Source organism: Rhinolophus hipposideros (genome assembly GCF_964194185.1).
Source record: "Rhinolophus hipposideros genome assembly, chromosome: 5".
Lineage (NCBI taxonomy): Eukaryota > Metazoa > Chordata > Mammalia > Chiroptera > Rhinolophidae > Rhinolophus > Rhinolophus hipposideros.
The window spans coordinates 91,584,650-91,600,668 of record NC_138051.1 but is presented as its reverse complement, the minus strand read 5'-3'; the positions used below and the strand labels follow the sequence as shown (position 1 = coordinate 91,600,668).

The following is a 16,019-nucleotide window of genomic DNA, read 5'->3' as shown; positions in this document are numbered from 1 at the left end:
GGTGATGTTGTTTTTTTCCCCCCTGAATGGTTTCTGGTCCCTGCAATGGGGCTTATGAGAGATTTAGGACAAGGCCAGGATGATAATCTGCTGGGACGGTCTTGGCGGCCGCCTGAAGGGCTTGCTGTCAGCACTCTGGCAGCAGCAGGAGGAAACCTTGGTGTGCCTGCCAGTTTGGCATCTGAGTAACAGCACTTGGGAGGGGGCGCGTGCCAGGGACACCCCCGGGGGGCAGGCAGCGCTCCCCGAGACCGAGGCGCCTCCTTCTTGGGGTGCGCTTCTTCCCCTCAGGGCTGCCAACTGAATCCAAGATGGCTTCCTCGCCGTTTCTTCCAGGAGTCAATGGGCAGAGGCGTCAATATTAAACTGAAAGCTATTTGGTGACCATTGGGACAGTGAAGAATCATGGAAAAACCATGGCTCTCCTAACACTATGGGTAGTGATGAGCACCTTTATGCAAAGCAGCTTTTAATTGTCACACCTCTATTGACATTTTACAGAAGGGAGCCAGGGGTCCTGGGTTCCAGTCTGGCTTTGGGACTTGGGCAAATCCTTTTTGCTCCCTTGGCCGCGGTTTCCTCATCTAAAATGTAAGGTTGCATGTGGGCCGTGAGGCCCTCCCAGCTCCTACCTGCTATAAATGAAGGTGTGTTCTGGGGCCAGACCCTGCCCTGGGCCCCTGCCAGCAGCTGCGGTTCTGCCCCCACGCTTCCCTACCTTCAAGAAAACCACTCGGGCCCATATTTTCCACATCAAAAGCAGCATAGACTGTGGGCAGCTTTGTTTCTCGTCAGAGGTATCTCAGGCCTGTCTGGCAGGAGCCCAGACCAGCAAGCTTTAATCAAGTCCCCGAGCCCAAGACGAAATCTGCAATCTGAGTCCTCCATAAAGAAGCCTGGCGCGGGCTGCTGATGCTGGCTGACCAACGGTCCAGCAGGCCACCTTCTCGGCCTTCACACAAGTGTCCCTGAAGGAGTCAGTGGAGTGAGGAATCCAGTTCTTTCCCCATGACAAGCAGTGGCTGGACTAAAACCTCAGAGACACAACAGGGATGCAGCCCCTACCAGTGGGCACGTCCCAGGAGCGGAGACCACACTGTGTTGGTGACCGCCAGTGGCCACCTCTGGCCAAGAAGATGACCCAGCTTTCCTGACAGAGACACAACCCAGAGCTAAGGGCCTGGCTGAAGCTCTGGCACAAATCCCTGGGCATTTACACAATGAGGCACATTCTCACAGATGCCAGGAAGTTTGAGCCAGGCAGGATTTTCAAAAACCTCACTGAGATGCCCTAAGTTAAAGGAGACAGACAGACTCCAGACAGGTTTTGTTTATACAGTCACAGTGATTTGTCTAAAACACTGTGATTTGATTCACAGACTTGAGGCCGCACTGAGTGCTCACAGACATCCCAGAGATGGGGAGGAGAGAGGCTGGTGGTCCCATTTTCCAGATGAGGAAACAAGCTCAGTGAGCTTAAGTGCTTGTCCTGGGTGGCACAACTAGAAAAGTGGCTGAGCTGGGGCGAGAGCTTAGGTCTCCAACCTCTTGTGCCAATGTTCTCCCCACCACAGGAAAATACAGGGCCACCCACATTTTCAAGTCACTCTGCCCTGTGGATTGCGTTCCTACCTTGTAGGCACCCACGTGGCCTGCTGGGTCTCTCCTGGGGAGCCCCACCTTCTCCAAGGCCCCCTCCAGGGAGAAGCTGCAGCCCAGGAAGAAGGTCACCATGTCCTTCAGCTGTTCCGAGTACTCCTCCAGCGAGGCCAAGCTACCCGTGCAGGCACCAAATTCATACTTCTGGAACTGGGGACATCCCATCCTGGGGACACAAGGGAAAGTTCACAGACCCTTCCCCCCAGACTCAAAATGACCCCTGACAATGCATTTTTTAAAAGGACCAGAGAGAGAGAAGGGGACATCTGGGGCTAAAATTTCAGGCACTAGAATGTAGTTTTGGATAGAGGACCTTGCTGGCGTCCTTCAAATCTTGCCAGGTTGAAAACCATTAAATCAGCATATATATATAATATAGTTCTGCCTCCACCCTATTATAGTTCCTGTAACCTCAACCCAAGACCAGTCAAACCAGCAAAAAGTAAAACAAGGGGCCGGCCCAGTGGTTCAGGCAGTTGGAGCTCCGTGCTCCCGCAAGGGATGGTGGGCTGCGCCCCCTGCAACTAAGATGGACCATGACACCTTGAGCTGAGCTGCCACTGAGCTCCCGGATGGCTCAGTTGGTTGGAGCTTGTCCTCTCAACCACAAGGTTGCCGGTTCAACTCCTCGACTCCCCTGCAACTAACAAGGGCAACTGGACTTGGAGCTGAGCTGTGCTTTCCACAACTACGATTTAAAGGACAAACTGTTATTTGACTTGGAAAAAATCCTGAAAGTACACACTTGCCCCAATAAAGTCCTGTTCCTCTTCCCCAATAAAAAAATCTTAAAAAAAAAAAAAAGAAGAAAAACAATGGTGTCCCCTGAGCCATCAAGATAGGACCCTCAGAACAAAGGAACAGAGGGCACATATGTCAAGGAAGGTCTCCATGCTAGCAGTGAGGAGGTCCCTCTCTGTCCTTACAGTGACTCTTCTGTGGTTGAAAGACTGGTTACAAACCTGATCTTTATTCACCCCAAGGCCATGTTGCGGAGCCACTCCCCAGGCCAGGCATAGGCCAGGTGACGTGGTATAATGATGGAGAGGACACTGGCCTAGCCCTTAAGAAGCTTGAAACCCTAGATTGGCAGGGGACTCCATTGAAATTGGACACTTGCCAAACAGAGCAGTGAGTGGTAATGGTCTAGGTAGAGAAGTGACACAGGGAAAGGGGAAATCCATTCTTTTCCACAATGTGGGAGGTGCTAGAGTCAGGATCTGAAGGATGAATAGGAGTTCATCAGTTGGACAACAGGGAAAGCACCTCTCGTCCGAGGGAGCAGAAGTGTGGTGACATCAAGCACGGTGGCCCACTGAGCCATCTGCTCTATGAGTCCCTGGGCTGGCAGAGGGGGAGGTGCGAGGGAAAAATGTAAAGGGGCCCCCCTAAGCCCCGGAGGGGGGTCTCTGAAGGGCCCTCCCACTCCTGGAGGCCACAAAATGATAACAGCAGAATATTTCTGGGGAGCTTTCTCTCTGGGGAGAGGGATGGGGATGATTGGAGTGTCAGGGATTGGGGCAGACCCTGGGCCGGGCCAGGTCACTACAGGTGTTGAGCCACAGAAGGGCACTGAAGAACTTTAAATGGGAAAGTCACATGATCAGATGCAGAGTTCAGCAGGGAGAGTAGAGGTGGGGGTGGTATGGGAGGAGGAGAGGGTGAGAGTGGGGTGAGGAGGCCAGTTCCGTCCTAAGAGTTTACGAGTGAGAAGATGGGCCCCTGAGCTAGGATGGTGGGAGACGTGGGCTCCCTGAAGCAGAATCGGCTGGGCCATTTATTGGATATGTTGTATTTTAAAAGTCTGGGAGAATATACATCACAATATTAACAATGGCTACCTCTGGGTTTTGGCGATGTAAGTGTTTGTATTTTCTTCTTCATCCTGTGCAGACAGGTTTCTGGCTTTGGTGATGACATGGGTGGATGGCATTGTTAGTGGGATTTCTCCAGGGCTGGATTTTCTTGGTGATCCCAAAGATTTTACCCAGGGCAGGGGCAGGGGCAGAGGACAGAGGTAGGAGTAGGAAAAGGGGGAGGGGAAGGCAGCTCCTTCTTTAGCAACAGTCACGAGTGAAGCTCCATGCCAGGCACTGTGTGGTTCCAAGGCAAAGAGGTCCCTCGAGACAGAGACCCTGGCTGCAGCATGTGGCCACTCCCAAGCTTTAACCCGGTGACCCACACGTTTTACCTGGTGTCTGGGGCAGTGCCCAGGGTGGGCAATGTCCACTTGCCTGGCTCGCTTCGGCCCAGCAGGGGCAGAGGGCCACTGTTGGCCTGGCAGAACTTTTCAAAGGCCGGGGCGAGGGACCTGTGCAGGACCACCACGCTGGCAGGTTGGAGCCCTAGGTTTGGGGAGAGAAGGAGCACATGCATAGTCAGTGCCTGCCTCTTGGTAGAGCCTTCTTAGTTTAATTGTTTATTGCAGCATAACATACACCCAGGAAAATGCACGTAAGTGGACAGCTGGATGAATTTTCAGGAAATGAACATTCCTAGGTAACCAGCATCCAGGTGGAGAAACAGACTTATTGGCACTCCAGAAACCCCCTACGCCCCTTCCAGTCATGAGCTCTGCCCCCTTCTCACCCCCAGGGTAGCCACTACCCTGACTCCTCACACCACAGACGACGTTTGCCTGTTCTTCGTCTAGGGGAATCATACAGTGTGGTCTCGAGTCTAGCCTTTCTCACTCCACACTCTATTTGGGAGAACCATCCATACTGTTGTTTCACAACAGACAGCTGATTCTCACCACGAGGTATTCACCCAAACCATTGCAGATGGGCCTTTGAATGGTTTCCAGTGTGGGCTCATTACAAATGGTGCTGCCACGAGCCTTTTCGTGCACCTTGGGGTACGCATGTGTGCACTTCTGTTTGGCATACACCTAAGGTGGTAGGGTGTATACAGGTTCAGCTTTGGTAGACACTGCTAACCAGTTTCCAGAGTGATTATACCCATTTACACTCCCACTGGAGGTGTGCGAGTCTTTGGTTGCTCCATCTCCTCTCCCGTACTTGGTGTTGCCCGCCTCTCTCATTCCAGCCATCCTGGCAGCTGGCGTGGCATTGTGGTTTCAATTTGCATCACCCTGATGACGAATGTGAGTGAGTGCCTTTCACATATTTATTGGCCATTTGGGTATCCTTTCTGGAAAAGAGACTGTTCATGTCCTTTGTCTGGGCAGGTTGATTCTCGACCGAGCAGGCTCACAGAATCCTTGACTCTCCCTCCAAAGAGATGGCTTTCATGGAGCCATAGAGGAAGAGCCCTACTTGCACACCATGACCTTCTCGGGGCTGTTTGGGAGGGACAACCACCCTTCCTCTGGAGGGGGAAGCTTTGGAGGCAAGCAAACCCGGGTGTGTATCCTGATTCTGCCTCCGATCAGCGGTGTGACCCTGGGCTGGGTTCTCCCACGGGTAAAATGTGGTAATCTACTGACCTCAAAGAGAACTCCATTCCTGTGTATCAATTACCTAACACACAGGTGTTCAGGAAGTAGGGGCTGGACTTACAGTCATTCAACGGAATCTTGTTTATACATTTAAAATTATGATACAGAAGAATACTTAATGACATTAAAAGATGTGTTTGGGGTGTATCATTAAAGGAACAACACTAGGTAACAAAATAGGTCAGCATATTCCCCTTTGTATAAAATCGATGAGAGAGAGAGATAGAACTAGAAGGAAATATATCCACTTGTTAATCATGGTGAGCTCCAGGTGACGAGACTGTGGGTGATTTTAATTTTTTTTTCTTTGTGTTTTTCTTACTATTCTAAAATGTATGCAATAAATAGGAATCCTTCTGTTGACTGGAAAAAAAAACAAACAAGAAAAGTTATGTTTCCAAAACAAACAAACAAAAGAAAGATTGTTTCCTTTAAAAAGACCATCCCAAAGAAAAACATAATTATGCTCTTTTTGGAGAAAAAACCTTGGGGATAATTTTCCTAAATGCCAGATTTGCTCATTTCTACAATAATATTGTCAGCTACTATTTCCTGAGTGCTTAGTATGTGCCAGGCTCTCTATGCTAAATAATTTATATACATAATCATCTGTATTTTACACATGAGGAGAATAAGGCTCAGAGAGATGACAGGGCTTGCCCAGGGTTACACAGCTGGTGTGTGGCACAGCCAGGCTTGAAACCTGAGACAGGTGGCCCATGAGTCCCCTGACGTCACCACCGGGCACTGGGCCCCCCTAGGATAGGTCCACCATTACCGCCGGCCCCTTTTTCTTGGGGGTGCTGGAGTGAAGCAGATGCCCCTGTTGGCAGGGAAGAGTCTAGGACTGGCTCCTGCTCTAATTGCCTAGAGCTCATCGTCTCCAACCCTCAGTCGCTGCCAATGCTGCAAACAGACTTCCAAAGTGAAGACAGACTGGACGCTGCCAGCGGCCGAAAACCCAAGGAAGCTGACTGCACGTCTCAAGCAAGTCCAGCGTGCCTTCAGAAATAATCTGGAGTGAGGTGGCAGGGAATTCGGCCAGCCCAGAGGCCTCGGGTTCCCTAGCGACCCCCTTTTACTTCCAAAGCCTGTTGTGAGAGCAAATTGGAATTTTCAGTACTGTAAATCAGGGAGGTATTATGTGCACAAAGCTTCTTTGTTTCCCTTTTAATGAAATGAACTTCAGAGGCACTGCGTTTTGGTTTTGTTCATCTCCATTTCTGGTCATAAGAAGTCCCCATTAGCAACAGGACACAGAATAGAGGGCTTTTGGAGAGGGTGGTGGATGCAGGAGGGGAGGGTTCTTTATGGTCTCCTGTGAGATGTGCGTTCCCTGGGTCTCTCGGGCTCCATCTAAGGTCACAACGCTTTCTCTGTGTGCCCGGAAATGAAGTGAGTCCTCTGACTCCTCTTACCTGAAAAGCAATGGTTTCCGTTTTTGCTTTTGCTTTTTACACTGAATGACAAGAGGGGGGAAACGTCCTTTAATGCTCCTAATCTGATTTGAAGCCCCAGAAGACATCAACCCACGCTGGAGTGTTCAGTTGGTCTGTAGAACGAGCTGTTTTTTTGTGACAGTCACTAATGCGGATTGAGCACCTGACCTGTGTTAGCTCAGTTACTCCGCCCAACAGGCCGACAGTGCGTGGAGAAGATTCCATTGCTGTTGTTATTTTACAAATGAGGCTTAGAGAGGTCACACAGTCTAAGCAGCCAAGTTGGGGCTCACACCCAGGCTGTCTCTTGGTTCCCCAAGACCCTAGCCTTCAGGGACTGACGAGGAGTTGAGCTGGTGTTTGTTGGAACATCATGTGGAGGATGGGAAGTGGTAGGCATTGTCTTGTGGCTCTCTATAAAGCATCTTTCACCACTGAATAGCCCCTTCCCCATTGCTTCTGACCTGGGCCACGTGACTTGCTTTGGCCAATGGGACATTTGGAGGTATGATGCAAGCAGAGGCTTAATATGTGCTTATGCATTAGGGCTTGTCCTCTGGCATACTCTCTCCTGGAGTTCTGGCTGTTCCAGCCAGCCCAGTGAACCCTGCAGATATGTGAGGAGGAAGCCATCTTGGAGGTCTAGCCCCAGCAGACACCACGTGGAGCAGAAGAACCACCCAGTTAAGCCCAGTCTCATTGCAGAATTATGGGAATTACTGTTTCACTCACTAAACGTGGGGTGCTTTGCCATGCAACAACAGATAACTCTGTTGGCCCACAAAAAGCAACAGAGGCTAGACCTGTCACTCAACAATGCAAATCACCCTAGTACCTCAAACCATGCTGCTGGTTTTCCACTGTAACCTGAAAGGTCTTTCTTATCATGAAATTTTGCTGGGACTCAGGTCAGTGACAATTTTGATATCCGTTTTCTCTTGCAGGACCTTTGAGAACCTTGGGTGTCACTCCTGGGAGACAGTGGGGAGATAGTTGCCACCCAGAGATCAGACCAAGGAAGGGAGACTTGGTCTGAATCAGAACCAGATTAAACTACAGCATAATCTGGGGGGCAAACCCTCCTTCCAGGAGGGAAAACCCTTTTATCATCTGAGGCCATTGGCGGTTCTCCCTACAGAACTGTGGGGACCAACCAGAGCTGGACTCACCTGAGAGGTAAGGATTTTACACGTGAGTCTTGCCCACGTGCCGGTTCCTTCTGGGATGCTAAATAGTGATCAGAGCTACTGTTGTTCTGCTCTTACTCTCTGTTTCCCACGCAGAAGCTGGACGCCTCAGATTCCTGGGTCCTACGACACTGGTATTTCCAGGGATTTTTTTTTTTTTTTTAAACATCTAGCACCACTCACCTCCAGCTGTGCTGGACATGTTTCTGATGTTTGGTTTCTTTTGTAGAATCAAACTCCTTACAGCAGAAGGAGGGCAGGACTTCAGGTACTGTATGAAGGTCATCACATGATCCTTTAATGGGCCACAGAGAATCTGGATGAGGGGACGCAGGGGAACAAATGAGAAAGGTGGCAGATTCAGCATCAGTTACCACCTTCCACCCAGTTCTGGGTTGCTCTGGCCCTTACCTGGGATGGATGTTGGTTGGAGAAAGTTCTCCCCTGCCCCTTTTGTGTCTCAGTCTCTAACGAGAAACTTCTAACACTTCAAGATCTTTGTTTATGCCCTTGCCCTGCCCTGGAATGTGCTCCCTCCCTTCCATTCCTCAGAACTGGTTCAAAATCGTCCACTTCTGTGACAGCCAGCTGGCTCTCATGGGCTCATGCTGGGTCTCCTGGACCCCCACAGCATTCAATGAGCTACTGATTTTGGCCTGGAGTGCTGTTGACCTGATGTTCTACTTGACTCTGAACCCGTTTCTCTCTTCCGGGGAGACCCTGAGGCACCCAGAGGGCAGGCCGGACCTTAGGCCTCTTCCACACACCCCAGAGTGCCTACTGCTGTCTAAGCACACAGCACACACCAAAACTACTTACAACCGAATGAATGAATGAATAAATGAATGAATGAATGCCATGTGCGATCACAAATGAAATAGCAGGCTGAATTTTCTGTCCATATGTGACTTCGGTTATTTAGATTTAGACCCTAGAAGGAAGAGATTTTCTGTTTTCTTCTTTATATCCCCTCCCTGCCACTACTCCAGGTAGGCACAGTGCCTTACACAGAGTTTGGGGGAGTGAATAAATATTGCAGCTTTTGAAATATAGAGATGGTCTCAAAGCTCCAGGAAATTACATTCAGGAAAGAATCCTATAAGCTGACTTCTTATTCTATAGCAAGAGAGGTTTCCATTTGTTAGCAAAATCTAGGTCGCATTGTGTTGGCCTTCAAGGCACAACTCACGCCTTCTTCATCTAAATACACCCAGAGCCTAGCATAGGACTCGGTACAAAAGTGGGAGTTCAGTAAGTGTTTGTTGAATGACTGGCTCATGGTAGAATGGACGAAAGTACAAGTCAAAGGCAGTGTTCATAATGAAGGCTCTGGACAAGCCTGATTTTCTACGACTCTTTCTATTTAAAGAGAGGAACCCAATGGGATTCTAAACCACCCATGTATGTTTCAGCTCTAATCTCAGAGACACAAAACTATGTAAACCCTGTGGCCATTTTAATGAAGAAGTTGAGATGGTATAAAATCTCTAACAACAACAACAAATTTACAACAATTGCCCTGGGCGGGGTAGAGATGTATTTAAAACTGACAGGGAGTGCTTTAATAGCTGCAGGAGCAAAGTGCTATGAGGACACAGAGGAGAGAACAGTTGGTCCTGGCCAGCTGGGGCAGAGCATGCTGGGAAGGTCAGGTGAGGATGGGTTCCATACTCCAAGGTGCTGAGGCTTAAAGCAGCTGCTTTGGCAAGTCAAGCCCATGCTTGCCTGCTGGACAAGAGAGCCCGCCTGGGCCTGGCAGACCTGGCCTCTTGGCCAGTAGCCGAGGCACCGGCTAAGGTCCTGGATGTCTGTGGTTCCCCATGGTCACCGCGGAGGGCTTAACACCTCAGCCAGGCCCTCCGCGAAGGTCAAAGACAGAACTACTCCATAACCGTGTGGGGCCAGGCACCAGACCCCTCTGATAATTGTTCTCACTTCATAGCTGGAGGAAAGAATGAAGTTCACCCCAAACCCAATGAAATAAGAGACCCTACAGGTACTTGCTAGCCTTCACCCCCCCTTATTACTTGACAGGGTGGCAGGAACATGCTGGGTGCTGTTATATAGATAATTGTAGCCAGAAGACCAAAATCTGAGGATGATTGCTTTTCTTTTATTTACTTATTATTTTTAATATAAATTCAAGTGGATCTAGGTCGTTCCTGTAATAATGTTGCTTTTCTGGCCTGGAGACAAATGAGGTTAGCTAGAAATCCTGCGCTGTGCAATGCATGCTGGGAGCGTGCCAGGCGCTTGAATGTCACCCACGTGCATGCTGGGAGGGAGAGAATGCTGAGACCCCTACCTCACAGAGTCTCCCGGAAGGCAACGGTCAAATGGTCAAACAGAGCACCAAGTACATGCTCATTGGCTCCTGCCAAAGAAATGCCCTCAATATACCGACCCGAGAATGCCCAGTCGTTCACTGAATAACAGCAACTCCCACACTATGTGGGGACCCTCTGTGGGCCAGGTACTCTGCTAGGCCTTGCACCCTGTGGCCTAGCAGAGTACCTGGCCCACAGAGGGTCCCCACATAGGGTGGGAGTGCACAACCATTGGTTCCTCACTACCACCCCACAAACAAGACATTGTTAATCCCGTTATAGACAAGGAAGCTGGGGTTCAGGGAGGTCAAAGAAGTGACCTAGTATGAGGTAGAGCCCAAATCCGAAAGTAAGTCTGAGTTCGTGCCTGTCTGATCAGCATTTACCTATCTGTGTTTGCCCATCCATCCATCCATCCTGTGGTGTTAATAGGAATGATGTCCTCAGTAGGAATAGTGGGGACCTTCTCCTTTGCCCCAAGGTGATTCTGGGGCCAGAGTCTCTTTAGCTCATATGTTTCTTTGGGGACTAAACTCTGAACTTCTCTGGCTTTCCTCCAGGATCTCCAGTGAACTCACTGCTGAGATGCCTTGAGTGGTTCAGGTTCTCATTGCCCAGCGAGGTTTTCCTTTAGATGTGAGATAAGAAGGGATCTCATCAGTAAGCCTTGGTTGGACTTCAAGAAGCCCCCTTTCTCCTGTGAGTTCTTCCTTTTCTCTTTAGATAATAACACAATATCATTCCCTAGCATTGCCTATACCGGAGAAGGGATACACAAACAATCAATTCCTTAGCTGGATCTGACACATCCCAAACCTCAGTATCAAAATTTCTCCTCTATGCCTATCACTGATGACTGAAATTCCACCATTAGAAAGTCATTCCAAGCAATCCAATTCTAGGAATGTATCGCACAGATGTGCTCAAACAGTGGGCTAAATGACGCCAGCACATGGCTGAACTGTTTGTAATGAAACCATTTAGAAACAACCTAACAGAGGCTAATTAAATACTGGTTAAATAGAGGAACAACTAAACTATGGGACATCCATATGATATAATGAGATACTACGTAACTGTAATTAAAAAGAAAGAAGCAACTTTCTATACAACTCATATGAAACAATGTCCCAAAGATGTACAATAAATAAGGCAAGGCGGAGAATTCTATGTTGAGTAACACCCCCACGAGCCATTCAAATCCGCATGGATCATGTCTGAAAGGATGGAGAGCTTGGCAGCAGTGGTGCCTGCAGAGGGGGAGATTGGGTGGACAGGGACCTGAGCAGGAGTGGTGGCTGCCACGCCATTATTTTATGTGACTGCGCCCTCTGGAGGAGTGCCATGGGGTGGCCCCGCTGGAAAAAGGACTTGCTGTTCTTTATCCCTTCTGCAACTTTGAATAGGACAACTTGTATGTATTACATATTTTTAAAAAATAGAATTTAATTACAAATATGTAAGGAAAGTATAATCGGGTCCAGTGTAAAGAAATAAAACACTACAATACAATGTCATCCCTTCCAGTTCTGAGGATGTGGGTTGCTCACAAGTTGTTCTCCTTCATTCAGGAAATATTTATTCAGTCCCAACCATGTGAGGTCTGCTGAGTAAGTGCACAGAGTTGAGTAGAACAGAACTTGTTCCCAGTTTAAATGGAATGAGCCACCAGGATGATAAGGCAGCTATCGCTCCCTGAAGGCCTGCGAGGTACCCACCATGCAGATGGCGGCTCGTCCCCACGACAACCCGTGAGCTGGGCCACTTCTACCACCAGTTTGCAGAGAAGGAAGCTGAGCCCAGAGCTCAGGCAACATCCACTGGGCTGGGTGCCTCGGCGTTCAGAAGACCCCAGAGCCATAAACCTGAGGGACCTGGGAGAGCAGGGAAGTCAGACGCCTTTTAAGATTGTCTACCTGACACACACCCGGCCCCGGGCAAACGGAGGAAGCAAAGTGCACCTGGTTTCCAGTATCTGAAAAGTCATTCTCCAGTGGACAGGGGCCCAGGATAAACAAACAAAAAGATGGTTCCCAAAGAAGCTGAAGAGGGAAGCGGGAAGGTATCAAAGGGTCATCATTGTCATGAAAATGTTAGCCGACTCATAAAAATGGTTCTTAGACATTAAAAGTCCTCTGCAACATATTGCTTTGACTTGACCAAAGTCAAACCCTAGCCTCTTTTGCAGTTTCAAAACCCAAAGACCAGTGTTGCTTTGAGCTATACTCTAATGGCACTAAATGCACCTCTCTTCTAATCTACCTCCTCTTCTCACAGACTGTAATCTCCTCAGGGAGGTACGCTAGGCCCCCATTTCTCCCTTCCCCTAGCCTCAACCTCCACACGTAGTAGCCATCTCATTTTCTTTCCGTTCCTCCCACACAGATTTTCCACTTGGGCCCAGCTCTACGCACTGGCCTCCAGACAGAGGATCAACGTCCATCCTGCCCCCATTTCTGCCTCTAGGACACACTTTCTCATGTCCCCTCCCATCACACGCATTCATACACACCCTCTCCCAGCTCCTTTTCTGGCCATCCACAGGCTCTCCTGGTCTCTGCCGCAAAGCCTCTCCTTCCCTGGCCGTCTCCAGGCAGCTGCAGAAGCGGCCTGCCGTCTCCTCCAGGCTTTCTCTCACGCTGGTCCCTCATGCCAAAGCACTTCTCCCTTTCTGACCCCTGAGCTAACTCCACTGTCACCCCTTCCCCTCTGCACAAATTTCTGGGTGCTGGGGGCACAGAGAAAGGTGGCCTCATGTGTACTCTGAACAGGAGTGGGGCGGGGGCTTGGGCAGTGCTTGGGGCCCAGTCCCAAGCTCCCTCTGACTACGTTCCCACCAGCCCCAAAATTAACTGTGTTCGGGCACAATCCAGCCTCCGTGAATTCATTCAGCAGGCATCGTGGCACAGAGCACAGATTCAGGGGTAGAAAGTCTGGATTCTGAACCAGCCTCTGCACTTAACCTCTCTGGGCGTATTTCCTCATCTGTAAACAAGGACTAGCAGCGGTCTGCACCTCACTGAGTTGTGGTAAGATGAAATTAGCTAACACATGTGAGGTTCTCAGAATAATCCCCGGCGAGGTCTACAGTTATACCATGGAAGCAGTGGCCACTGTGGGGAGAAGACAGCCACAGCCCACGCTCACAGGGGTTCACCTCCCTAGGGACAGACATTAACCATAGAATTACCATTGTGTCTGTCTCCCCGTGGCAGGAAAGTAAACAGGTAACTGTAACATCGTGAGCTGAGCCCTTGGGGGCCCCAGGGACTGGATGTGGAGGAGGAAAGGGCGCTGAGTCTAAAAGGAAGAGGAGCGGGCAGACTAGCAGATGGGTGGGGAGGGAGAGCACTCCAGGCCAGGGGACAGCATGAGAAGGCAGGAGGCACACAACGGTGGGAACTAGAATAGCTTCCTGGGTGGAGGGAAGGGCTGTGACTCGAGGGCGGAGGTGGGGAGCAGGGCTGGGAGGGTTAGCAGGGCCAGCTCTTGAATTTGGGTTTAGCCCCAGAGCCATGGGAAATCACAATGGTTTTCAGCGGTGGAGTGACTTGGTAAGACTTAACGTTATACGAAGATGGCTCTGGGGATGGATGGCAGGGCAGGCAGAGTGAGAAAGCTGGCAGGTGAGAGGGGAGGGCCAGGCCAGAAAGATGAGCATTTGGAACGTGTCCCTCCCAGGAAAGAACCTTGCAGGAGATAGGCTGCCTTAACCCTTCGTGTGCCCTGCTGGACCAACCAGTGCTCAGCACACTTAGAGGTGGCGGACACACAACACACACACACACACACACACACACACACACACACACACACACACAGGTTTTCCATTTCCCTTCAGTTCCACCAGGGCAGGACTTTCGATCTGTTTTATTCCTTGCTGTATCTCTAGCACCTATAACAGTGCCTCACACATGGAAGTGTGGACAAATACAGTGTAATCTCACTTATTTGGGCAAAGCAAGGGACACCCGCAAAAGCATCACTTGACCAAAGTCAACCCTTAGCCTCTTCTGCTGTTTCAAAACCCAAGGACCAGTGTTGCCTCGAGCTATACTCTAATAGCACTACTAAATGAACCTCTCTTCCAATCTACCTCCTCTTCTCACAGACTCTAAACTCCTCAGGGAGGCGTTCTAGGCCCCCGTTTCTCCCTTCCCTGTGTGTGCCCATCCTCCACACACAGTAGTCATCTCGCTTCTACTCTCTCTGTTTCTCTCACACAGATTCTCCACTTGGGCCCAACGCATCTACTCAGTGGCCGCCACAGTACGGAACAACTCCCATCCCACCCTCATTTCTGCCTCTGGAACACTCACTTTCTGCTATTCTCATGCCTGTCCTCTTCCATCTCACACACACACACACACACACACACACACACACACACACACACGCCCTTCCCAGCGTCCTTTCTGGACATCCCAGGCTCTCCTGCCCTAAGGCCTCTCCCTCCCTAGCTGACTCCAAGAAGTTAGGCTCCTCCATTTCTGCAGAAGGGGCCTGCCCTCTCCTCCACACACACACACACAAGGTTCCAGGCTTTCTCTCACGCTGTTCCCTCATGCCAAAAACACTGTGAAGCCATCACAGCTCGTGGGCCAACAGGCACGGGAGCACCTTGTACGTATGCAGGAAATGACCTGGAGGCATCCAAAAAATAATAGAAGACACAGCCCATTTCCTTGATACTTATAGTCAAGAACCAAGAAAACCACATTATCACAAGCACAAGCAATTCACGGTATTATGAAAGTCCATTTCTGGTTTCTGTAGATGTCTCCTGGATCATTTCCGCAGAGTCCTACACTTGATAATGGAAGAACAGAATAAGTAGGTGTACAGACCTTGTCTCCACTGGTTAATTTTTGTGGTGGGAGTTGCTCAATGTTTGCCAAGACACTTGCTGGTGGCAGCCTAAATACAACTGCAAATTTGCAAAATAGATGTTGCTGTAAGGAAGAAGGCATCCTAACTCTATAAATACTTCATAAAAATGTTTTCATTAAAATAAAGGAGGCAAAAAGTTGGGGAAATGCTGGCAGAATTGCATATTCCTTAGCATTATTGATTAGTATTTATTTAATAGGTGAGATACAAGTGCTCCCAATAGGCAAAGGATTGTTAACCAAAGAAGTTTTTTCAACCAAAGCCAGTGGTGGTCCCTTCTCCTTCCCCTTCCTAAACGACTCAGCCCAACTGTCAGGAGGGTGGAGCAGAGCGAGGTAGGAGTTCATGGTGGCCCAAAGCAGGTCAGCACCCAGGTGAGGAGAGGACATCCTCAGGGAGGATGTCTGTCCTGTGATGTCACAGCCTGATCAGGGTAAGGAGGGACTCTTCAGAGGCTTGGGGCACGGCAGCCTGGCATGTGGTATCAGAGGGTAAGCAGTGTGTGTGAGTCTGTGTGTGTGCGTGTGTGTGTGTGTGTGTGTGTGTGTGTAAATTTATAGTCCTTAGCTCTGCCTGGGAGAAGCAACATTTCTATAGGAAGGGGCACATCTATTGCCAACATTTCTATAGGAATCCATTTGGAATGGATTCCAAATACCATTTTCCAAGAAAATAAATCAAGATTCCGAGAAATGGTTGACTCCACAACTGGGGCAAGGAGTCAGAAGAATGAGCCTGGGGCATCTTGTCATGCCAGAAGGTGAGGATGTGCTCACAGTATGATAGGGCCACATAGAAAGGACACAGATCAAAGGGGCTCTCACTGGTTAAATTGGGGATGATGGGTGCTTCCAAATAAATAATGAAGGGAATGGAGTATAACTTACTAATGTAGGAATGCATAAGCCTGTGTGAATATAAAAATAATGAAGTTAACGAGGAATGGGGTATTTACATAGTTTTAAAGTAACTCCCCCTAAAAAGACTGTTAGTTACAAAGAGGAAAAGACTTTCTTAGAGAAACCCAAGTCACGTGATCCCCTTAGTCACGTGATCA

At 49.4% G+C, this 16,019-nt stretch overlaps 1 protein-coding gene across 3 annotated transcripts in view; it reads right to left on the bottom strand.

The window, feature by feature from the left end:
* DGLUCY (D-glutamate cyclase) overlaps positions 1-16,019 on the bottom strand; it is a 61,365-nt gene that overhangs the window by 32,272 nt on the left and 13,074 nt on the right. For 2 of the 3 annotated variants that reach the window (XM_081047362.1, XM_081047361.1), the window contains 3 exons: positions 7,929-8,061; positions 3,851-4,004; positions 1,633-1,825 (listed from right to left, as the gene is read on the bottom strand). In XM_081047362.1, coding sequence (XP_080903488.1) covers positions 1,633-1,825; positions 3,851-4,004; positions 7,929-8,031 — 450 coding nt within the window. In that variant the 5' untranslated portion in view covers positions 8,032-8,061. The remainder of the gene's footprint in view (positions 1-1,632; positions 1,826-3,850; positions 4,005-7,928; positions 8,062-16,019) is intronic. The other variant, XM_081047363.1, reaches the window with a different exon arrangement.